This window comes from Ammodytes marinus, assembly GCF_949987685.1.
Source record: "Ammodytes marinus genome assembly, contig: scaffold_138, whole genome shotgun sequence".
In the NCBI taxonomy this organism is placed as follows: Eukaryota; Metazoa; Chordata; class Actinopteri; order Uranoscopiformes; family Ammodytidae; genus Ammodytes; species Ammodytes marinus.
This window is the reverse complement of record NW_027648461.1, coordinates 61,109-86,857: the sequence shown is the minus strand read 5'-3', so window position 1 is coordinate 86,857 and position 25,749 is coordinate 61,109. Positions and strand designations below refer to the sequence as shown.

At 40.3% G+C, this 25,749-nt stretch overlaps 1 protein-coding gene across 1 annotated transcript in view; it reads right to left on the bottom strand.

The window, feature by feature from the left end:
• The window catches only part of LOC307270492 (NACHT, LRR and PYD domains-containing protein 3-like), a 33,835-nt gene extending 12,806 nt beyond the window's left edge, over window positions 1-21,029 (bottom strand). Inside the window, exons 1-13 of the mRNA XM_080054375.1 lie at window positions 20,911-21,029; window positions 18,820-18,895; window positions 18,534-18,647; window positions 18,202-18,309; window positions 16,315-16,416; window positions 15,089-15,202; window positions 13,206-13,307; window positions 11,980-12,093; window positions 10,087-10,188; window positions 8,835-8,948; window positions 1,165-1,269; window positions 456-534; window positions 94-295 (exon numbers count right to left, since the gene is read on the bottom strand). Of these exons, the coding sequence (XP_079910501.1) occupies window positions 94-295; window positions 456-534; window positions 1,165-1,269; window positions 8,835-8,948; window positions 10,087-10,188; window positions 11,980-12,093; window positions 13,206-13,307; window positions 15,089-15,202; window positions 16,315-16,416; window positions 18,202-18,309; window positions 18,534-18,647; window positions 18,820-18,881 (1,318 nt within the window). The 5' untranslated portion in view covers window positions 18,882-18,895; window positions 20,911-21,029. The remainder of the gene's footprint in view (window positions 1-93; window positions 296-455; window positions 535-1,164; window positions 1,270-8,834; window positions 8,949-10,086; window positions 10,189-11,979; window positions 12,094-13,205; window positions 13,308-15,088; window positions 15,203-16,314; window positions 16,417-18,201; window positions 18,310-18,533; window positions 18,648-18,819; window positions 18,896-20,910) is intronic.
• Window positions 21,030-25,749: the final 4,720 nt, after the last annotated feature.

Below are 25,749 nucleotides of genomic sequence, written 5' to 3'. Positions count from 1 at the left end.
CTGTATGAACATAGTAGAAACAATGAGTATCTTGAGACTTTAGTAAATGTCCCATTTCACCATCATGTTAAACCTTTAGAGAAATCCTCTTACTGCTCCACAGAAGGTCAGCCAGCTCCTTCTGCTTCATTCTCCTCAGGAAGTCCAGTGTGATCTTCAGAAATGCCTCTCTGCTGCTGCTCTGCTCCTCATCCTCACTCTGACCCTCTAAGCATTCTGGGTAATCTGGACTCAGATGCTTCTGCATCTTCTTCAGCTCGTTCTTCACAAAAGAGACAATGTTTTCCTCCAGCAGCTGGAACAGAATATTATATGAACAACACAATCAAACTAAAATCATAAAGCAAACATCAGATCCATGTTGGACAGACAGACAGTCCACTGGTCTAAACAGTTAAACACATACATTATTATTGTGAACAGAACAGATGGACAGTTGTTGTTCATGTACAGACCCTGAATATTGAGTCCAGGTGTGTTTGATGCTGCTGGTCAGACCGACCACTGGGAACCTCTGAGATCTCCTGGTCGACTCTGTGAAGGAATCACAAAGAATTAACTCATGTCTGGGATTAGGGTAATGCTCCAGGGGCAACTGGCCCGGTGTCTGCAGAACAGAGCTGTGGGGAATTGAAATATAATATAAAACTTTGAAATCACAACAATTTCATAAATCCCATGAATGTTGTCAATACAAATTACACAAATTTCATAAATACATTCCGAATCAGCATTATAGTTTAACATAACTAGTGCAGTGCCCGTAGAAAGCATTTCGAGGAAGCGATCGTGTTTACCTTCACCTGTAGCAGACTTTTCCGAGACCGGGCTAATTTAAATGGAAAACACTATCGACACACTAACTGAAATTAGCATCACTGTCGCGGTAGTGTTTAACTATACATTAACTGCAATCCTACAGTTATTTTTAAACCCTTACCTCAGATCAACAAAGTAAATAATCTGCTCTGCACCCAGAACACAGTAGTTACACTGAGCAGCTTTCAGATATGAGAATATTAGTGGTTTCACAATTCTTGATCGTTTTTTAATTAAATAGCACAGGTTACAAACACTTTTTATTAACTTCAGTTTAGCAGGAAACATGTCAAGGTACTAAACGTTCATTCTAGTCTGTATACAAGAACTGTTAACTGAGTTTACCTTCCTGCAGCAGACGGTTGTTGTCCATCAAAATGAATGAGACCACGATACGAATGCTTACTTTTTAAGGACACAAAGCTGGGTTCAGGCCAAGGAGAGTCCGGTCTGTTGAACACAACACACACACAGACAGACAGACAGACAGACCGACAAACATGCTCGGTTTTTGCAGCCATGTGATTGGAAGATTAGCTTTTTGTTTTTATAAGCCCTAGAACAGGTGTACCTAATAAAGTGGCTGGTGAGTGTATATATATAATATATATTATATTGCCATAAATTGTGAATCTTCATACAAGTTATCTAAAGCCTGTTCCATAATCTGCGAGAACAAATAAATTAGTTCTCGCTTACAGAGCTGAGAGAAGTTCTTTCTGGTCAGGGCCCGGTTTACCGATAACGTCCTCTCTAAGCGCAACGAAGACTCCTACGTTATGACTTACCAAAGTTGTTTACCTCTGTAGTCGTGGTTCCCGAACGGTCTCTTAGGAGAAACACTCCTTATGTCGTTCGTACACTGCTGAAATCGATTGCTCAGAGTTCGATTTTCCATTTCCTGCTCATTTCATGCGCAGCTGCATGACAGCACTATATTATAAAACGTATTGCAGTCTTTGCGAATGAAAGATTGCTAGAAATCCTTCTAGGCCGAAACATTTATTTAACACTAGAAGCGCCAGCGTTCTCTTTATATGCTGCATGATCAAATCTACCCGTGCATTTCTTTTTTCATTTATTTATTACGGCTCACGGCCATAGCACATGGCATGGAGCACACAATTCTAGTGTAATATAAAGTCATAAATTAGTTTGTTTAATCATCATCTGTGTTTTGGACCTCTTGTTTCATAATCTAAGTATATTTAAGAACACTAATCACGTTTCGTGGTGGGTCAGTAATGAAACTGAAAGTAGAGATAATATCGCTAATAGGCTATATGATATATCAATAAAAACAGACGGCCCAAACAGCGTCCAAATGAGCTAAAATCCTAAATTCAATAAACAGTAACATGGCACACTTATTTTAACGGAAGCTTTAATTGATTAGTAAAAAAAAAAATTCACACGTTTACATGTTTTGAAGCGGAGGATCCGACGCACTCTGCCCGGCTGCTGTCAACTGAGCCGGACGAGCCGTGTGGAGCACAGTGCGCGGAGGTTCTAGTGTTAACCATGGTCGAACATACTACCATAGCCTATAGGCTACTGATTTTAAAAAAGATATAGAAAATATAGAAACAGCGGAGGAGATTAAGATTAAGATTGTTTCCAGCAATTAATTTCTTCATGAATGACTTTAAACCATTGGTGAAACACAACACTGGCAATGTGGCAGTTCCATGCGCAACAGGGATGTCACTCGTGTCCCTTTTACGCATGGTGTTTTAATGGAAGGAAATGTGGGGGTCTGTATCTCTGGCGATGCCACAGCGATCGCAGGGACTCTCACTTGTGTCATTAAACTTATAAATCTGACTGTATTTCATATCAAAGGGACACAGCAATGACTGTATTAAATATCAAACTGATAAAAACGATCCGACTGTAGAGTGTAGGCTATCGCGTATAAAGTATTTTCATATTGACGGACATTGCATCCATTCAGTTAATGTTGATTGTCAAGTCAGTTAGATGACTAAAAAGTACTTGTTCATATAGTTTGAACACTTTGTGAATCAGAGTGAATTACTGGTATTCTGCTAAAATATAAAATAGCATACTTTAAATATACGTGATTTACACTATATACAGTTGGATCGTTTTTAACAGTTTGTTATTTAATACAGTCATCGCTGTGTCCGTTTGATATGAAATACAGACAGATTTATTAGTTTAATGACACAAGTAAGAGCTGAAACATCCCTACGGTAGAGCTAAGAAGGCTCTGAGGGCGCTCCAGACCAACCTTACCAACGTATGACGTACGAAAGAGATTCGTAGCAAAGAGCGTTTCGGGAAACGGCGAAATGTTAAAGGCCCTGGCAACCCAAATCCACTAAATCCTTGTAACTATATTATTTGGGGGGTAAAATCAGTGCTAATATGTATATGAAAGGTTTTAGGAATATCTGTTAGCCCCCCGCAAACATACTGTCATGTCAGTTGGTCGACCATTTGAAAAATCCTGATTCGAATGTTGCCTTAGCTTAGAGCGAGCTATATCTTGGGACGTCACGCGAAGAATCTCCGTTCTAAAATGCATTGAGACGGCCATTTGAAAATTTCTGATTCGAACTTTGGCTTACGTCAATATCTTGGGACGTCACACGTTCTAAAAAACAAATCTATACAATCTCTCTGGTGCTGCGCAAGAGATACAGACTGTCTCTTTGCGCCTGTGCCTACACTCAAAGCCCCGTCTGAGCGAAGCAGCGCGTACCAATGGTGAAACACTGTGATGGTGACGTTCACAGTGACACCTCGCCGAGCCGCCATGCAGAAAAACTATGTGGTTTAAGACTAAATGATCACCGGGGATTCCTGTATGTTAACGTTGTAGAGGGGACAGGCTTTCGCGATCCGATTGTGTCCCGAGCCCTGATACACACAGAGACATGTCTCCAAACTGACTGCGCGACTAACTGCAAAGTGAAACAACCGCCTCGCTCCGTTAGTTTCAGTCTACAGCCGACACAGTTAATATAATCACCACCTGCGCATTGACAACGTTTAAATAAAGCCTCTCATTCTTATTATCATAAGGGCTTTGATGCAAATGATTAAATCTGAACATTACGATGGCAGAGGTGGGGCGTAAAAGGACGGCACAGTTGGCAAGCTCTCCTCACTACGCCTGCCACAGCAGAAGAGCCACTGTCGATCGCTGCGCCGATTCATGCCTCTGACACGTCGACTCGCAACATAAGTGCTGGGGATGTGGAGCTCTTTGGCCATTTCCCGTGCCTATTTTCCTATCGACACATGGTTCTCTATCCAAGCGCACACACCTCTGTCCCGGCCGCATCTGAGTGCGCAGCCAGTGCTCCACCCGAAAATAATAAATAAACACAAGTGTCATGGTCTGTCTTTTTCTTGTCTTGTTTTGGTGGTTCTATTTTGGTACGTCTGTCTTGTTCCTCCCCATGTCCTGTCAAGTTTCCCTCCTGTGTGATTACTGCTCCCTCCCCTAATGTGATACACCTGTCCCTCGTTGTCTACCCTGTCTTGTGTGTATTTAACTCCCTGTGTGTCATTGTTCTGTGTCTTTGCATTGTTCCTGTTGGTGAGTCCGTCCCTGTATGTTCCTGTGTTCCATTTGCCTTTTTGCCTTTTTGGAGTTTTTGTGTTTTTTGGACAATAAATTACCTTTTATTTGAAACGTCTTGCATTTGGGTCCTGCTTGCCTGCCTGCCTGTCGTCACCGTAACAGAATGCAAAGACCAGAAATGGACCCAGCAGACAGCTTTTTTGAGGTGGAACTTGAGGAGGTAATTTTTACAATTTCTTGCCTCAAGAAAGCCTGGGAGAAGGGCCCCACACTCGACCACCGAGAGGCAGCATTGACGCTGGCACGTCGAGCTGCCCGAGGGGGTCCGCCCTTCGCTCCTGCCCGAGGGGGTCCGCCCTTCGCTCTTGCCCGGGGGGGCCTGCCTCCCAGACCTTCCAGATCTTCCAGGGGATGGCCGCCCTCTGTCTCGCCTTCCTCCGGAAGGGGTCCGCCCTTGCCGCCGCCGGCCCCCTGGGGGGGTCCGCCTTTGCCGGCCTGCTGAGAGGGTTCGTCTCCACCGCTGCCGGCGGTCTGGGGTCTTCGCTGCTGCCGACCTCCTGAAGGGTTCCACCCCCACTCTGCCCCTGCTTGCCCCCCAGGCCGTCCGCCTGAGGCTCCCGTTTATGCCCTGGGGCATGTTTCTGGCCGCCCGCCTGACACCCCTCCATTCCGCCTTACCCCAGTTCCCTGACCAGCCGGTCACGCCCGTGCTCTGCCCCAGGTCATGTTTTTTTTGTTTCCCTCCTCCTGGCTCCCCTCCACCCACCCTGTTTGGGTTTGACTTTTTTTTCTTCCAGTGTGTGGTCGCCTGGAAGTCGACCTTTTAGGGGGGTACTGTCATGGTCTGTCTTTGTCTTGTCTTGTTTTGGTGGTTCCCTATGTTTCCTGTATTATTTTGCTATGTCTGTCTTGTTCCTCCCCATGTCCTGTCAAGTTTCCCTCCTGTGTGATTACTGCTCCCTCCCCTAATGTGTTACACCTGTCCCTCGTTGTCTACCCTGTCTTGTGTGTATTTAACTCCCTGTGTGTCATTGTTCTGTGTCTTTGCATTGTTCCTGTTGGTGAGTCCGTCCCTGTATGTTCCTGTGTTCCATTTGCCTTTTTGCCTTTTTGGAGTTTTTGTGTTTTTTGGACAATAAATTACCTTTTATTTGAACCGTCTTGCTTTTGGGTCCTGCTTTTCTGCCTGCCTGATCCGTCTGGACAACGTTAGCCTGCATGCTTAGGATCCAACTGGCCGGCTGGTTTGAACTCATTTGTTTGTCTTTTTTATATTTTACGAGTTTACTCCTTGTGCTCTAAATTCAAACCGCATATCGCATCAGCTCACGTGATGAGAAACATAATCAGACTCCGTTTTCTCTCTCTTTCTCTATTCCCACTCCTATCCTCAGAAAAAACGGATTTTAAAAATGCATATGCCTAAAATAGATAGCGGATTTTTCTGCAAGTTAAATGGGAAACAAACTAATAAGAGATAACAATAAATATGAGACAGAGATATGTTTATATATTTTCATTGTGACACTGACACCCGTTTCAATTAAATAGGTTGCGGTTGTGGTGGGAAAAAATAGCCTACAACTAATTGCAAACCTACACTCAACAAAAATATAAACGCAAAACTTTTGTTTTTGCTCCCATTTTTCATGAGATGGACTTAAAGATCTAAAATTCATTCCAGATACACAATATTACCATTTCTCTCAAACATTGTTCACAAATCTGTCTAAATGTGTGATAGTGAGCACTTCTGCTTTGCTGAGATAATCCATCCCACCTCACAGGTGTGCCACATCAAGATGCTGATCTGACATCATGATTAGTGCACAGGTGTGCCTTAGACTGTCCACAATAAAAGGCCACCCTGAAATGTGCAGTTTTGTCTCACAGCAAAATGCCACAGATGCCACAAGCATTGAGGGAGCGTGCAATTGGCATGCTGACAGCAGGAATGTCAACCAGATATGTTGCTCGTGCATTGAATGTTCATTTCTCCACCATAAGCCGTCTCCAAAGGCGTTTCAGAGAATATGGCAGTACATCCAACCGGCCTCACAACCGCAGACCACGTGTAACCACACCTGCCCAGGACCTCCACATCCAGCAGGTTCACCTCCAAGATCGTCTGAGACCAGCCACTGAGAGCTGCTGAAACAATTGGTTTGCATAACCAAACAATTTCTGCACAAACTGTCAGAAACCGTCTCAGGGAAGCTCAACTGCATGCTCGTCGTCCTCATCGGGGTCTTGACCTGACTCCAGCTCGTCGCCGTAACAGACTTGAGTGGGCAAATGCTCACATTCGATGGCTTCTGGCACGTTGGAGAGGTGTTCTCTTCACGGATGAATCTCGGTTTACATTGTTCAGGGCAGATGGCAGACAGCGTGTGTGGCGTTGTGTGGGTGAGCGCTTTGCTGATGTCAATGTTGTGGATCGAGTGGCCCATGGTGGTGGTGGGGTTATGGTATGGGCAGGCATCTGTTATGGACGAAGAACACAGGTGCATTTTATTGATGGCATTTTGAATGCACAGAGACACCGTAATGAGATCCTGAGGCCCATTGTTGTGCCATACATCCATGAACAACACCTCACGTTTCAGCAAGATAATGCACGGCCCCATGTTGCAAGGATCTGTACACAATTCTTGGAAGCTGAAAATGTCCCAGTTCTTGCATGGCCAGCATACTCACCGGACATGTCACCCATTGAGCATGTTTGGGATGTGCTTGACCGGCGTATACGACAGCGTGCACCACTTCCCACTAATATCCAGCAACTTCGCACAGCCATTGAAGAGGAGTGGACCAACATTCCACAGGCCACAATTGACAATCTGATAAACTCTATGCGAAGAAGATGTGTTGCACTGCATGAGGCAAATGGTGGTCACACCAGATACTGACTGGTTCTGATTCCCCAGACCCCCAATAAAGCAAAAAAATGCACATTTCAGAGTGGCCTTTTATTGTGGACAGTCTAAGGCACACCTGTGCACTAATCATGATGTCAGATCAGCATCTTGATGTGGCACACCTGTGAGGTGGGATGGATTATCTCAGCAAAGCAGAAGTGCTCACTATCACACATTTAGACAGATTTGTGAACAATGTTTGAGAGAAATGGTAATACTGTGTATCTGGAATGAATTTTAGATCTTTAAGTCCATCTCATGAAAAATGGGAGCAAAAACAAAAGTGTTGCGTTTATATTTTTTTTTAGTGTATATAGGCCTAATAATAATAAGTTACTTTCTGCAAGTGATGCTGAGCTCGCAGCTCTCAGCTGTGCCAGACCATTCACCGTTGCTAGGGAAACCAGCTACCGTCGCAGCCCGATGCAGCAGTGTGAACTGCCAGTCAGGCTCATTGAGCATTTGCAACATTTTCAAGTTTTCGTCTCGTTGTGTGGTGAATCTTTGGTCTGAACTGGGCTAAACCTGCTCAGCACCATGACTGAGAGAACGTTCCCTTACAGAACGTTATTGGCCACGCCCACACCACCCTGCAAAATGTTCTAGACAGCAAAAAAGCAGTTTTTTAGACTAAATTTCATAATATTTATGAAAATTTATTTTGAATCAGATAATTGTAAACAGTTTATTGAGAAACCCAACATTAATGTCATTTATTTATTTGTGAGGGTTGCCAGGGCCTATAAGTAGGAACTCTACGTCGGGGTTACGAATGACGTTGTGATAAGAAGGCTCTAAGAAGGCTTCGGGAAACCGGCCCCTGGACATTTCATACTTCACAAGAACTCAAATGCCGAACTCCTCACCGCGGCACACGTCACGTGCTGTTACCATGGTAACTGACGCCAATGACCCAATCACACAATAGTTCTCTGACAAGTTGCGAGAAGAAAGTCCGGCCCGGACGATGTGTCAAGAACAAGCTGCAAGAACAGCTGAACAAGAGCTGCGAGAAGAAATTGACTTCATTTTCTTCTCGCAGCTCTGTCACCGAGAACTTTGTTCTTTGATCTAGCGGAGTATGTATCAGCCTTTACTGTCAAGATGTTCTGACCTTAGTCTTTTGTAAGATAAAAAAAAGTTTTTTATAACTGAGATAGTCAGTACTGGAGACTAAGATGGCGCCAAAAGTATATTTGTTATGGCTCACTATGTTAACCCTGATAAACTGTTGTGACGTTGCAAAAGTCTATGTGTTCATGTAACAGATAGTTTTTACTATAATGACTGAAGTCTGGACTGCCATTCTTCAGCCATTACTACAATATCCTTGATGATTGTGTTTTGACTCTATCTTGCAAACATTAAAGATCTTAATTATTGTACTTAAACATTGTGTCATCTGGTATTTAATTGCCAACTCATCTGAACTAGACAGGCTGAGTTTCAGTTCTACAAAACTTTTTATTACCTAGCAGGAAACATGTCAAGGTACTAAACATTCATTCTAGTCTGTAACAAGAACAGTTAAGTGAGTTTACCTTACTTTAACAAACGGTTGTCGATGAAAATTAATGAGACCACTAAACGAATGGTTACTGTTCAAGGACACACAGCTGCGTCCAGGTCCAGGATTGTGTGGTCTCTGATAGATCCTGGTAGAATAATAGATGTATTGTGAACACAACATACACACACACACACACACACACACACACACACACACACACACACACACACACACACACACAGAGAGAGCTTTGAGAGTGAATAATGATGGGGCAGTGATTTGTGTCATGGACAGTTAGAGATCCTCATGTCACCTCTGAGCTTTGGTCTGGCCGCCATGTTCCTGTTATGGAAATTAATATTGTGTGTATGTATATTTATATAAATATACTGTATATTAAATAATAAATTGTGAATCTTCATACAAGTGATCTAACCGTTAAGATGTTCTGACCTTAGTCTTGTGTAAGATGAAGTTTTTTTATAACTGAGATAGTTGGTACTGGAAACTTAGATCGCGCCAACGTATGTTTGCGTTCCGAATCACATACTCTTTCTTTTTTCTATTCTACATACTACATCCGACGATAAAAATAATCTAGTTAGGATGCAGTAGGCATACTATTGGGACATACTTTACTCTCTTATTTCATCACAACATTGCTCCTTGATCTTGCCTCTTGCTTTTATATCCGTCGCATCCCCATTTGCTTTCATATGGAGGCTTCGTCGATGTGACGTCACTTCACGTGCGCACTGGATTGTGGGTCAGAATCGCCCAAATAGGATGCAGTTTTCAACACTAACAATCTTGGCCGCATGAAGTAGGACATCCGGGTACTTCTAACCATCCTAAATCTGGCCACAAGAATCAGGACATCCTAAATCTTTTTTCTACATACTATAGAGTAGAAAGTATGCGATTCGGAACGCAACCTATGTTTGTTATGGCTCACTATGTTAACCCTGATAAACTGTTGTGGTTTGTGTGTTCATGTAACAGACAGTTTACTATAATATCTGAAGCCTGGACTGACATTCTTCAGTCAATACTACAGTCCCCTTGATGATTGTGTTTTGACTCTTGCTAACAAACATTAAAAATCTTAATTATTGTACTTGAAGATTGTGTCATCTGGTATTTAATTGCCGAATCTCATCTGAACTAGACAAGCAGAGTTTCAGTTCTACAACACATTTAAGTAACTGCAGTTTAGCAGGAAACATGTCAAGGTACTAAACGTTCATTCTAGTCTGTATACAAGAACAGTTAAGTGAGTTTACCTTCCTGTCGCAGACCGTTGTCGACGAAAATTAATGAGACCACTAAACGAATGGTTACTGTTCAAGGACACACAACTGCGTCCAGGTCCAGGAGTGTGTGGTCTGTTGAACACAACACACACACACACACACACACACACACACACACACACACACACACACACACACACACACACACACACACACACACACAGCTGTGAGAGAGAATAATGACGGTGCAGTGATTTGAGTCATGGACAGTTAGAGATCCTCATGTCACCTCTGAGCTTTGATCTGGCCGCCATGTTCCTGTTATGGAAATTAATATTGTGTCTACTGTATGTATATTTGTATATACAGTGCCTTGCAAAATAATTCATACCCCTTGGAATTTTCCACATTTTGTCACGTTACAACCACACACATTTATCTTATTGGGATTTCATGTGATAGACCAACACACAGTGAGAGACCAACACACAGTGACAGACCAACACACAGTGAGAGACCAACACACAGTGGCGCAACATTGTGAAATGGAATGAAAATGAAATATGGTTTTACATTTTTTTTAGAAATAAAAAACTGAAAAGTGTGGCGTGCATAAGTATTCAGCCCCCTGAGTCAATACGTTGTAGAACCAGCTATCACTGCAATAACAGCTCCAAGTCCATTGGGGTATGTCTCCACCAGCTTTGCCCATCTAGAGACTGATATTTTTTCCCATTCTTCTTTGCAAAATAGCTCAAGCTTCAGATTCAGCATCAGATTGGCTGTATGTTTAGGGTATTTAACCTTCAGCAGGGAAGAGGGAAGCTGGTCAGAGTTGATGGGAAGATAGATGGAGCCAAATACAGGACAGAAAACCTGTTAGAGTCTGCAAAAGACTTGAGACTAGGGTGAAGGTTCACCTTCCAGAGGGACAACTAGCCTAAAAATACAGCCAGATCTACTATGGAATGGTTTAAATCAAAGCATAGTCATGTGTTAGAATGGTCCAGTCAAAGTCCAGACCTCAATACAATTGAGAATATCTGGAAAGACTTGAAAATTGCTGTTGACAGACGCTCTCCATCCAATCTGATGCTAAATCGAAGCTCAAGCTATTTTTTAAAGAAGAATGGGCAAAAATGTCAGTCTGTAGATGGGCAAAGCTGGTGGAGACATACCCCAATAGACTTGGAGCTGTAATTGCAGCGATAGGTGGTTCTACAACGTATTGACTCAGTGCTGAATACTTTTGCACGCCACACTTTTCAGTTTTTTTATTTATAAATAAAATGTAAAACCATGTTTCATTTTCATTCCACTTCACAATGATACACCACTTTGTGTTGGTCTATCACATGAAATCCCAATAAAATGAATGTACGTGTGTGGTTATAACGTGACTAAATGTCGAACATTTCAAGGGGTATGAATACTTTGCAAGCCACTGTATATGTATAAATATATATTATATTGCCATAAATTGTGAATCTTCATACAAGTAATCTAACTGTTAAGATGTTGTGTAAGATAAAGTAAGATTGTTTATAACTGAGATAGTTGGGACTGGAAACTTAGATGGCGCCAACATATGATTGTCATGGCTCACTATATTAACCCTGATAAACTGTTGTGGTTTGTGTGTTCATGTAATAGATTCAGTTTACTATAATATCTGAAGCCTGGACTGACATTCTTCAGTCAATACAATCTACTTGATGATTGTGTTTTGACTCTATCTTGCAAACATTAAAGATCTTAATTATTGTACTTGAACATTGTGTCATCTGGTATTTAATTGCCAACTCATCTGAACTAGACAGGCTGAGTTTCAGTTCTACAAAACTTTTTATTACCTAGCAGGAAACATGTCAAGGTACTAAACATTCATTCTAGTCTGTAACAAGAACAGTTAAGTGAGTTTACCTTACTTTAACAAACGGTTGTCGATGAAAATTAATGAGACCACTAAACGAATGGTTACTGTTCAAGGACACACAGCTGCGTCCAGGTCCAGGATTGTGTGGTCTCTGATAGATCCTGGTAGAATAATAGATGTATTGTGAACACAACACACACACACACACACACACACACACACACACACACACAGAGAGCTTTGAGAGTGAATAATGATGGTGCAGTGATTTGTGTCATGGACAGTTAGAGATCCTCATGTCACCTCTGAGCTTTGGTCTGGCCGCCATGTTCCTGTTATGGAAATTAATATTGTGTGTATGTATATTTATATAAATATACTGTATATTAAATAATAAATTGTGAATCTTCATACAAGTGATCTAACCGTTAAGATGTTCTGACCTTAGTCTTGTGTAAGATGAAGTTTTTTTATAACTGAGATAGTTGGTACTGGAAACTTAGATCGCGCCAACGTATGTTTGCGTTCCGAATCTCCTCCTCTTTCTTTTTTCTATTCTACATACTACATCCGACGATAAAAATAATCTAGTTAGGATGCAGTAGGCATACTATTGGGACATACTTTACTCTCTTATTTCATCACAACATTGCTCCTTGATCTTGCCTCTTGCTTTTATATCCGTCGCATCCCCATTTGCTTTCATATGGAGGCTTCGTCGATGTGACGTCACTTCACGTGCGCACTGGATTGTGGGTCAGAATCGCCCAAATAGGATGCAGTTTTCAACACTAACAATCTTGGCCGCATGAAGTAGGACATCCGGGTACTTCTAACCATCCTAAATCTGGCCACAAGAATCAGGACATCCTAAATCTTTTTTCTACATACTATAGAGTAGAAAGTATGCGATTCGGAACGCAACCTATGTTTGTTATGGCTCACTATGTTAACCCTGATAAACTGTTGTGGTTTGTGTGTTCATGTAACAGACAGTTTACTATAATATCTGAAGCCTGGACTGACATTCTTCAGTCAATACTACAGTCCCCTTGATGATTGTGTTTTGACTCTTGCTAACAAACATTAAAAATCTTAATTATTGTACTTGAAGATTGTGTCATCTGGTATTTAATTGCCGAATCTCATCTGAACTAGACAAGCAGAGTTTCAGTTCTACAACACATTTAAGTAACTGCAGTTTAGCAGGAAACATGTCAAGGTACTAAACGTTCATTCTAGTCTGTATACAAGAACAGTTAAGTGAGTTTACCTTCCTGTCGCAGACCGTTGTCGACGAAAATTAATGAGACCACTAAACGAATGGTTACTGTTCAAGGACACACAACTGCGTCCAGGTCCAGGAGTGTGTGGTCTGTTGAACACAACACACACACACACACACACACACACACACACACACACACACACACACACACACACACACACACACACAGCTGTGAGAGAGAATAATGACGGTGCAGTGATTTGAGTCATGGACAGTTAGAGATCCTCATGTCACCTCTGAGCTTTGATCTGGCCGCCATGTTCCTGTTATGGAAATTAATATTGTGTCTACTGTATGTATATTTGTATATACAGTGCCTTGCAAAATAATTCATACCCCTTGGAATTTTCCACATTTTGTCACGTTACAACCACACACATTTATCTTATTGGGATTTCATGTGATAGACCAACACACAGTGAGAGACCAACACACAGTGACAGACCAACACACAGTGAGAGACCAACACACAGTGGCGCAACATTGTGAAATGGAATGAAAATGAAATATGGTTTTACATTTTTTTTAGAAATAAAAAACTGAAAAGTGTGGCGTGCATAAGTATTCAGCCCCCTGAGTCAATACGTTGTAGAACCAGCTATCACTGCAATAACAGCTCCAAGTCCATTGGGGTATGTCTCCACCAGCTTTGCCCATCTAGAGACTGATATTTTTTCCCATTCTTCTTTGCAAAATAGCTCAAGCTTCAGATTCAGCATCAGATTGGCTGTATGTTTAGGGTATTTAACCTTCAGCAGGGAAGAGGGAAGCTGGTCAGAGTTGATGGGAAGATAGATGGAGCCAAATACAGGACAGAAAACCTGTTAGAGTCTGCAAAAGACTTGAGACTAGGGTGAAGGTTCACCTTCCAGAGGGACAACTAGCCTAAAAATACAGCCAGATCTACTATGGAATGGTTTAAATCAAAGCATAGTCATGTGTTAGAATGGTCCAGTCAAAGTCCAGACCTCAATACAATTGAGAATATCTGGAAAGACTTGAAAATTGCTGTTGACAGACGCTCTCCATCCAATCTGATGCTAAATCGAAGCTCAAGCTATTTTTTAAAGAAGAATGGGCAAAAATGTCAGTCTGTAGATGGGCAAAGCTGGTGGAGACATACCCCAATAGACTTGGAGCTGTAATTGCAGCGATAGGTGGTTCTACAACGTATTGACTCAGTGCTGAATACTTTTGCACGCCACACTTTTCAGTTTTTTTATTTATAAATAAAATGTAAAACCATGTTTCATTTTCATTCCACTTCACAATGATACACCACTTTGTGTTGGTCTATCACATGAAATCCCAATAAAATGAATGTACGTGTGTGGTTATAACGTGACTAAATGTCGAACATTTCAAGGGGTATGAATACTTTGCAAGCCACTGTATATGTATAAATATATATTATATTGCCATAAATTGTGAATCTTCATACAAGTAATCTAACTGTTAAGATGTTGTGTAAGATAAAGTAAGATTGTTTATAACTGAGATAGTTGGGACTGGAAACTTAGATGGCGCCAACATATGATTGTCATGGCTCACTATATTAACCCTGATAAACTGTTGTGGTTTGTGTGTTCATGTAATAGATTCAGTTTACTATAATATCTGAAGCCTGGACTGACATTCTTCAGTCAATACAATCTACTTGATGATTGTGTTTTGACTCTATCTTGCAAACATTAAAGATCTTAATTATTGTACTTGAACATTGTGTCATCTGGTATTTAATTGCCAACTCATCTGAACTAGACAGGCTGAGTTTCAGTTCTACAAAACTTTTTATTACCTAGCAGGAAACATGTCAAGGTACTAAACATTCATTCTAGTCTGTAACAAGAACAGTTAAGTGAGTTTACCTTACTTTAACAAACGGTTGTCGATGAAAATTAATGAGACCACTAAACGAATGGTTACTGTTCAAGGACACACAGCTGCGTCCAGGTCCAGGATTGTGTGGTCTCTGATAGATCCTGGTAGAATAATAGATGTATTGTGAACACAACACACACACACACACACACACACACACACACACACACACAGAGAGCTTTGAGAGTGAATAATGATGGTGCAGTGATTTGTGTCATGGACAGTTAGAGATCCTCATGTCACCTCTGAGCTTTGGTCTGGCCGCCATGTTCCTGTTATGGAAATTAATATTGTGTGTATGTATATTTATATAAATATACTGTATATTAAATAATAAATTGTGAATCTTCATACAAGTGATCTAACCGTTAAGATGTTCTGACCTTAGTCTTGTGTAAGATGAAGTTTTTTTATAACTGAGATAGTTGGTACTGGAAACTTAGATCGCGCCAACGTATGTTTGCGTTCCGAATCACATACTCTTTCTTTTTTCTATTCTACATACTACATCCGACGATAAAAATAATCTAGTTAGGATGCAGTAGGCATACTATTGGGACATACTTTACTCTCTTATTTCATCACAACATTGCTCCTTGATCTTGCCTCTTGCTTTTATATCCGTCGCATCCCCATTTGCTTTCATATGGAGGCTTCGTCGATGTGACGTCACTTCACGTGCGCACTGGATTGTGGGTCAGAATCGCCCAAATAGGATGCAGTTTTCAACACTAACAATCTTGGCCGCATGAAGTAGGACATCCGGGTACTTCTAACCATCCTAAATCTGGCCACAAGAATCAGGACATCCTAAATCTTTTTTCTACATACTATAGAGTAGAAAGTATGCGATTCGGAACGCAACCTATGTTTGTTATGGCTCACTATGTTAACCCTGATAAACTGTTGTGGTTTGTGTGTTCATGTAACAGACAGTTTACTATAATATCTGAAGCCTGGACTGACATTCTTCAGTCAATACTACAGTCCCCTTGATGATTGTGTTTTGACTCTTGCTAACAAACATTAAAAATCTTAATTATTGTACTTGAAGATTGTGTCATCTGGTATTTAATTGCCGAATCTCATCTGAACTAGACAAGCAGAGTTTCAGTTCTACAACACATTTAAGTAACTGCAGTTTAGCAGGAAACATGTCAAGGTACTAAACGTTCATTCTAGTCTGTATACAAGAACAGTTAAGTGAGTTTACCTTCCTGTCGCAGACCGTTGTCGACGAAAATTAATGAGACCACTAAACGAATGGTTACTGTTCAAGGACACACAACTGCGTCCAGGTCCAGGAGTGTGTGGTCTGTTGAACACAACACACACACACACACACACACACACACACACACACACACACACACACACACACACACACACAGCTGTGAGAGAGAATAATGACGGTGCAGTGATTTGAGTCATGGACAGTTAGAGATCCTCATGTCACCTCTGAGCTTTGATCTGGCCGCCATGTTCCTGTTATGGAAATTAATATTGTGTCTACTGTATGTATATTTGTATATACAGTGCCTTGCAAAATAATTCATACCCCTTGGAATTTTCCACATTTTGTCACGTTACAACCACACACATTTATCTTATTGGGATTTCATGTGATAGACCAACACACAGTGAGAGACCAACACACAGTGACAGACCAACACACAGTGAGAGACCAACACACAGTGGCGCAACATTGTGAAATGGAATGAAAATGAAATATGGTTTTACATTTTTTTTAGAAATAAAAAACTGAAAAGTGTGGCGTGCATAAGTATTCAGCCCCCTGAGTCAATACGTTGTAGAACCAGCTATCACTGCAATAACAGCTCCAAGTCCATTGGGGTATGTCTCCACCAGCTTTGCCCATCTAGAGACTGATATTTTTTCCCATTCTTCTTTGCAAAATAGCTCAAGCTTCAGATTCAGCATCAGATTGGCTGTATGTTTAGGGTATTTAACCTTCAGCAGGGAAGAGGGAAGCTGGTCAGAGTTGATGGGAAGATAGATGGAGCCAAATACAGGACAGAAAACCTGTTAGAGTCTGCAAAAGACTTGAGACTAGGGTGAAGGTTCACCTTCCAGAGGGACAACTAGCCTAAAAATACAGCCAGATCTACTATGGAATGGTTTAAATCAAAGCATAGTCATGTGTTAGAATGGTCCAGTCAAAGTCCAGACCTCAATACAATTGAGAATATCTGGAAAGACTTGAAAATTGCTGTTGACAGACGCTCTCCATCCAATCTGATGCTAAATCGAAGCTCAAGCTATTTTTTAAAGAAGAATGGGCAAAAATGTCAGTCTGTAGATGGGCAAAGCTGGTGGAGACATACCCCAATAGACTTGGAGCTGTAATTGCAGCGATAGGTGGTTCTACAACGTATTGACTCAGTGCTGAATACTTTTGCACGCCACACTTTTCAGTTTTTTTATTTATAAATAAAATGTAAAACCATGTTTCATTTTCATTCCACTTCACAATGATACACCACTTTGTGTTGGTCTATCACATGAAATCCCAATAAAATGAATGTACGTGTGTGGTTATAACGTGACTAAATGTCGAACATTTCAAGGGGTATGAATACTTTGCAAGCCACTGTATATGTATAAATATATATTATATTGCCATAAATTGTGAATCTTCATACAAGTAATCTAACTGTTAAGATGTTGTGTAAGATAAAGTAAGATTGTTTATAACTGAGATAGTTGGGACTGGAAACTTAGATGGCGCCAACATATGATTGTTATGGCTCACTATATTAACCCTGATAAACTGTTGTGGTTTGTGTGTTCATGTAATAGATTCAGTTTACTATAATATCTGAAGCCTGGACTGACATTCTTCAGTCAATACAATCTACTTGATGATTGTGTTTTGACTCTATCTTGCAAACATTAAAGATCTTAATTATTGTACTTGAAGATTGTGTCATCTGATTTTTAATTGCCAACTCTCACCTGAACTAGACAAGCAGAGTTTCAGTTCTAAGACACTTTTTAGTATCTGCAGTTTAGCAGAAAACATGTCAAGGTTCTAAACGTTCATTCTAGTCTGTAAACAAGAACATTAAAGTGAGTTTACCTTCCTGCTGCAGACGGTTGTTGATGAACATCATTGAGACCACGATACGAATGGTTACTGTTTGAGGAAAAACTGCTGGGTCCAGGAGTGTAGGGTCTCTGATGGATCCTGGTAGAATAATACATGAGTTATGAACACAAAACACACACACACACACACACACACACACACACACACACACACACACACACACACACACACACACACACACACACACACACACACACACACAACACACACATACACACACACTTTAGCAGTTTAGCAGGAAACATGTCAAGGAACTAAACGTTTATTCTAGTCTGTATACAAGAACAGTTAAGTGAGTTTACCTTCCTGTCACAGAGGATTGTTGATGAACATCACTGAGACTCTGATACCAATGGTCACTCTTATAGGACAACCAGCTGGGTCCAGGTCCAGGAGTGTATGGTCTCTGAAGGATCCTGGTAGAATAATACATGTATTATGAACACAACAAACACACACACACACACACACACACACACACACACACACACACACACACACACACACACACACACACACACAGCTTTGAGAGTGAATAATGACGGTGCAGTGAGTAGAGTCATGCACAGTTAGAGATCCTAATGTCACCTCTCAGCTTTGGTCTGGCCGCCATGTTCCCCTCCCTCCTCTCTGTCCTCACTCTGATCCATAGCAGAGCCCACACCTTCACACAAACACAACAACATGTTCATTCATTACAACAAGCTTGACATCACAGGACACATCAGTTCACTGTCACTAGCAGGACACAAACATTCAGGGCTGACAGAAACCTGGTTGGACCCTAAACTGATAGTGGCTTATTGGTGTCCCTCTCCCTTTCCTAATGGAGGCCTACCACACAGAGCTACAGTCACCATTCAAGACCCTCTCCACCCCTCTCACCACCACCCCTCACACAGCCTGTTCTCCCCTGTCATCAGGGAGGAGATACAGGAGCATCAACTGCAGATCCAGCAGGATGCTGAACATCCAGTCTTTGTTGCCACAGACTGTAAAGATCCTGAATGGACTGTGCCCCCCCCTCCCCCCCGCCCACACACACACATACTCCCGCCTCACACAAAATCTGGCTTTCATGTAATTTTCTGTCAAACATTCACACCCTCATGATCTCCTGATGGTGAAGGCAAAAACGCTTTCTGTCTTTGAACGTGGCAGGATTGTTGAGCTGCTCAACCAAGGCCTCTCATAATTCACAGATTAGATTTTGTTCAGGAGTGTATTTTTTATGATCCATTTGGCATTGAGTCTGATACTCTCATAATTGAAATGAGTTTTTCACTTGATGTTGAGATTTTTTGTCATCATCACAGAAACTCTGTCAGTGTCAGATAAATTACAAATCAGATGTAGTTCCACCATCAGTCCACTAGATGGTGCTATTGACATTCAAAGTAAATCAGTGATATGATGTGCATTAAGCTGTTTTAAAAATACACATGACATGGATGCTATTAAGGAAAAACAAAAATATTAATAAAAACAAAATCAAATATAAATAGTGTAGTATTTAATTCTGATGCGTCACTGGGTCACATAATGTGGAAGCTTCTGAAGAAAACATATTTTTATTCTATTAAAATATCTGTTAAAATTGAATGAATTACACGTCATCAATCAAAATTAGTGTGCTTTGTTTAATTAATATGGCCAAGTGAGCATGCAATTATTGAAAATAAGTATTTTATTGACGGTGAACTGATCATGTGGTTATTATTAGACTTAATGGAACATTTTGTCATGAAATGGCCCTTAAAGGTCCTACATTTAAATCTGACACATTGTTTCTTTATACTTGTTTCACAACCAATAAATCACAAGCCTTTCATGCAAAAATGTTTCCACAATAAAATCCTCAGCCAGAAAGATTCAAGGTGTGGGACCAGTTCAGAAACGCCCGGCGTGTTTCACTGATGACGTTCAATGAGTAGAATCAACGGCAGTTTGATTGTAATTTGATGCTGAAATTACAAACAAACTTTAAAATACATTTTCATAAATATTATAATATGTCCAAAAAACAGCTATTTTTGCTAGGTAGCTATTTGAAAAAAATAAGTTGTTAAAGTGGTTAGAATAGTCGCTAAATATAGTGACAAAATCGCAAAGTTGGCAACACTGGACAGACATAGAGAGAGACAGAGAGAGAGAGAGAGAGAGAGAGAGAGAGAGAGAGAGAGAGAGAGAGAGAGAGAGAGAGAACGAGTAGATAGTTGTAGATCGTATAATATTCAAATGATGGTTGATATATTGTAAGGTAGCCAATTGATAAATGCATCACATACAGGAATTGGCCGAATTGGCTCATTCACAAAGACACTGTTGTGTATAGAGATTGTATAGAATTGTATTTTAGAACGGAGATCAATCGTGTGACGTGTGAAAACAAGATGTAAATCAACATTCAAATCAGGAATGTTCTAATGGTCGTCAAACTGACATGACAGCATTTTTGCGCGGGGTTGACCGATATTCCGAACTCCTTTCATATACACATTAGCATTCAATTTACCCCCCAAATAACATAGTTACAAGGATTTAGTGAATTTGGGTTGCCAGGGCCTTTAAGAAACAGCCAATCAGCAACAAGAAACATGTAAACAGTGACACAGCACAATGTGATCCTGATGATCAGACATTATATATATCAACAGGTTTCTGTGGGAGGATTCTCACCTGCTGAGCTGACTTCAGGTCGACTTACAGACACTTTCCTTCATGTGGAGGAAACAGAGAGAAGACGCTGCTCATTCCATCCTGCTCAGTCCTGGTGTGTGTGTGATCTGAGGACGCCGTCACACTTTAATAACTTCACAGTCAAAGTCTATAATAAACATCAAAGTTCAAAAACCAGTAAAACAAGTGAACAGTGTTTCCAGTCTGTCCCCGACTCCTCCCTTTCACCTGCCTGAGGCTAGTGTTGATATATTGCACCTGTCACAGCATCCAAGGTGAAGCGATGCCTTCGGGGCATTAACTCTGGTGTTTGATATACGCACCAACTCCAAAACACAGTTTTCTTCCAATCTTAAGGGCTTGATTTTCAAACAAAGGGATTCCAAAACTAAGTAAAAAGGTTTTAAAATAACAAATAAACTCTTAACTTAACGATAAGCTTAAGGTGATGGAAAACAAACATTTAAATGAGAGTGGTCATAATGAAATGTTTCCACAGTGTCTGGACCTGGTTGTGACTTTGCCAGACTGACACCGGCTACTATTCTCCAGGGAGTTTGCAGGCGGCCCAAAACACGCCCCCTGCCATCTGATAATTCAATTAAAATTACCAACAATTAATACACTTATTCAACTTAAGGAATAGGATGGCTGTTACAGTACCTGTGTGTAAGAGATGTGTTTATAATTTAGGTTTTACATTGCATTACACATTTGCGTGTGCGTGTGTGTGTGTGTGTGTGTGTGTGTGTGTGTGTGTGTGTGTGTGTGTGTGTGTGTGTGTGTGTGTGTGTGTGTGTGTGTGTGTGTGCGCGTGTGTGTGTGTGTGTGTGTGTGTGTGTGTGTGTGTGTGTGTGTGTGTGTGTGTGTGTGTGTGTGTGTGTGTGTGTGTAGCTGGGGGAAAGGATGGGAGTTTGGTGTTTAATTGTAAGATGAAAGTGTAAAGATGGTAGTGAAGAAATCAATTATAAAATAAAAACTTTGTCAGTTTGTAGAACGTTTAACTGACATCACATTATAAAGTAAATATAAAGACGTTTCTCACAGAGAGATGAAGCTGTTGACATGTTGGAGCATCTAAAGGAATGTAATCAGCTGACGTTCTGATTTAAACCACAATTACATTTTAACTGCAAACACGGAGTGAATTAAACCAGCAGAACGAGTCCAGTGTTTCTGTTCAGCAGTTTGTGGTTTGAACGCAGCGCTCTGGAAAGTCCCGACTCTTAACTTTCACTTCTCTTACGGTATAAAGCCTGTTGTCACGGCATCCTATTCTCTGATGCCTCCGGGGCATTAACTGTGGTGGTTTGATATGCGCACTCAGAAACTTTGTTTTCTTCCATTCAAAAGGTATTTATTGTCGAGCAAAAAGGTTTCCAAAAATGAGCCTAGTATCTGATCTGCCCTAATGACACATTCTAAAGGTAATTGTTTAACTAAGAAATAATGTTTAATTAAAAATGAGCAAAAAAGGAAAATAACAAATCAATTCTAGAATATACGAAAAGCTTACATTCCTGGTAAACAAACATTTAACTTCAAGTGGTCAAAATGATATGTAAGTTCCTACTCATGTTGTGACTTGGCTGGACTGCCAGGCTACCATTCTCCTGTGAATTTGCAGGTGGCACAAACCACGCCCCCTGCCATCTAATCACTCAATTACCCGAATAAACATTGTCAACAATTAATTTAATACACTAATTTAACTTAAGGATGGCTGTAACACCTGGACTGTGTATTAACACTGGATGACAAAGGAACATTAATTACCTAAACAATCTCCAAATGAATTAGTCAGTCTATTCTCAGAACAGTTTGTGTTATGAGTCATTCACTTTGGTTTTCAACAGTTGAGTTTTTTCTAAATCAAAACAATGACATCGTCTTTCTGCATTCTGCATGGAACTGTTATTACAGTTCTAATGATCAGTAACATGAAACATGTCAACGCTGCTTCTGTTAATCCATGTTATTATCAATGTTCCTGATCAGAGAGAACTGATCATTTATAACAAATATACTTATTATATAATGTTTACCATGTTTATAAAGTTACAGGCTTCAGCAGCCAATCAGAGCAGCAGCTGCTGCAGTGTCATCAGTTACCAGGGGCAGAGCTTTGGACACTAACACAATGTTTATTAACTTACTGGCTGCTGCACTATTTTATTTAAATGTTCTATTTCTATTCATTCTCTTTTCTAATGTGTATTGTTTATTTTAATCTTGCCGCTGTAAAGCACTTTGAATGGCCTTGTGTCTGAATTGTGTTATATAAATAAACTTGCCTTGCCTTGCCTATCACTAACCTTTAACATGTTGTACAGTAGCAGAGAGAAGGAGCTCAGACGCCCCCTACTGGTTCAATACGGTGTTTGTCTGATCTTAATCTGACACAAGCTCTGACACGTTTTGCTGTGTTTGTAAAACTCTGAATAGCAATAACCTCTAAACCTCAAACAGAACCATCAAAACTTTAAACTTCTCTTAGAAAAATATTGAAAGTCTGAAAAGGTGTTTTTTCATCAAATCAGTTTCCCACAGACTGTCATCAGAATAAGCACAAGAAGCAACAACTTCACACTGACACTATAAATCATGTTTGTACTGTTATAATCTCCTGATAACTTTCAGTAAATATGTAATAATAATGTATTATGAAACTGGTTCTTTAGTTACAGCTGAGCAGAGTAAAAACCAACTGCTGGAGCTGAAAGTCCTGAAAATGACCACAACAGGTTACCGTAGTATCACACTAAGTGGTGAATTGGACTTCATAGATATCCTCATACTTTTTTACCAGAATAATCTTGATATTGAGAGAAATACTATGGACAATAAATAAATATGTTTTTTCATTAAAGCTGGAGTGGAGAATTTGGGGAGAAAATAGCAGTTGGGATAGAGATTTGAACAGCTGGCAGTCCCAACAGCCAATAAGAACAGAGAATCTGATTTATTTATTTATTTTTAGAATCGGAGCCTCACTCTGGTCAAAATGTACCGCTCATGCTAATTTTTACCATCAGAAATCACCTACCCCACCTTTAAGTCATGATGTACATTAATATAATAAACCACATCTGACCTTTTCTGATACATAAACTGAAATAAAAGTAGATTTTAAAACTTGAAGGAAATATATTACCTACTATTAAAGGTGCTCCGAGGAACTTTTAAATATTTCTGAAACAGTCTAATTTTTCCTCTAATGATCATAAATTACATAACAGTAAACGAGACCATCAGTGCAAAGAATGCTATTTTTATATAGTTTTTCTTAATGCCTTTGTCATGGGTATACGCTCACCCAGGAACAACAGCTGACGTGGTAAAAACACTACCGCTTTAGTCCAAAGGGGGCGCTAGAATTAATACAGACTGAAAGTTCCTCAGAGACACTCCAATAATATGCAACTTAAAAGAAAAAAAGAAAGATGTGCATAATGAACAAAGCCGTCAGTTGTGAAGCCACAAACAGAGTGTGTTGATGATTGTGGTGATGTGAATGTTAGAGTCTCTGTCTCCCTCTGCTGGTCACTGACTGCTGCTACAATCCACTGGGAACATTGAACCAATACAGGGAGAAAGAAGTTTAGTCCATGGTGCAGTGTGTCATCTCTGACTATTTAGAGGCATCAAGTGCTGAAAGTGTGGTTTTATTGTGTTTATTGATTCATTGTTTGGTTATAAAATGTCATAAAAACATTACTTTTTCCCGTCACATTTTCCTCAGGACCAAGTTATTTTAAGTTTATTGTATTTGTACAAACAAGTCAATTCAAAGTTTGTTAAACAGTAAAAGGCCTTAAGACCAGGAACACAAGGTAACAACCTTAACATATGATTCAAAAGAGTGAAATAGAAGACAATAATAATAAAGATTATAGTGCAGTGTAAGATCCAAATCTAGTAAATGTGTCTATAGCGGATCAATTGGTTGTGCAGCAAAATACACAAATAATATTTACAATATATACAGTTTATTGTTTGAAAAAAAGTTACATTTTCTATTAGGATCAAGTGACATTAAGTATTTTTATTTAAATTATATATATTTTTTTAAACAAGTCAATTCAAAGTGCCTTACACAAAAGAAAGGCATTACAACAAGAAACATGGAGCAGCTGACCATCAAAAGTATGTAGTTTGCATGCAGTATGCTACAATTTGGACAAACTGTATAGGGGAGAATGGGGTTAGTTGTCACACGGGTTGGTTGTCACATTAGTTATATCTCGGCACCAGAAGGCGCTGTCTATGTGGTATGGAAATGTCCAGAATCGGGATCAGAGGTCACCTACACAGTCCTCCAGTCAGGAAAGAAGAAACAGAAGAGAAAGAGAGGAGGAGGAATCTTCATCAGATGAAGAGGATAGTTTGTGTTTGGTTTGTATGGAAACGTTCTCCAGCACCTGTTCAGGGGAGGTAAGGGAGAAGTGTTGTATGTGCAACCAGTGGGCACACAATCTCTGCTTAGTTAGTGAGCAGACCCTACATTTGCCATCACTGTAACTCAGATAGTGAATGTGTGTATCCTAGTTGAGTAGGCTATTATTGTTAGACCTATTTGTTTTGTTCTTTATGTTGTTACATACAGTAGGTTGGTCTTAATATGGGTTTCCTGTTCGTCTTCCTTGCTCATTTTGTGTTGAGATGCATAAAGTTATGTAGGCCTATTTGTCAACTTGACAATGTAATTAAACTTTTAAATTTAGGTATGCCTTCTTGCCTTCTTTTTAATAGTTGTCCCATTAAGATAACATTGTGACAAATAACTCCATAGTTACATCAGTGGTTCTCAATTATTTTCTGTCATGCCCCCCCCCTAGG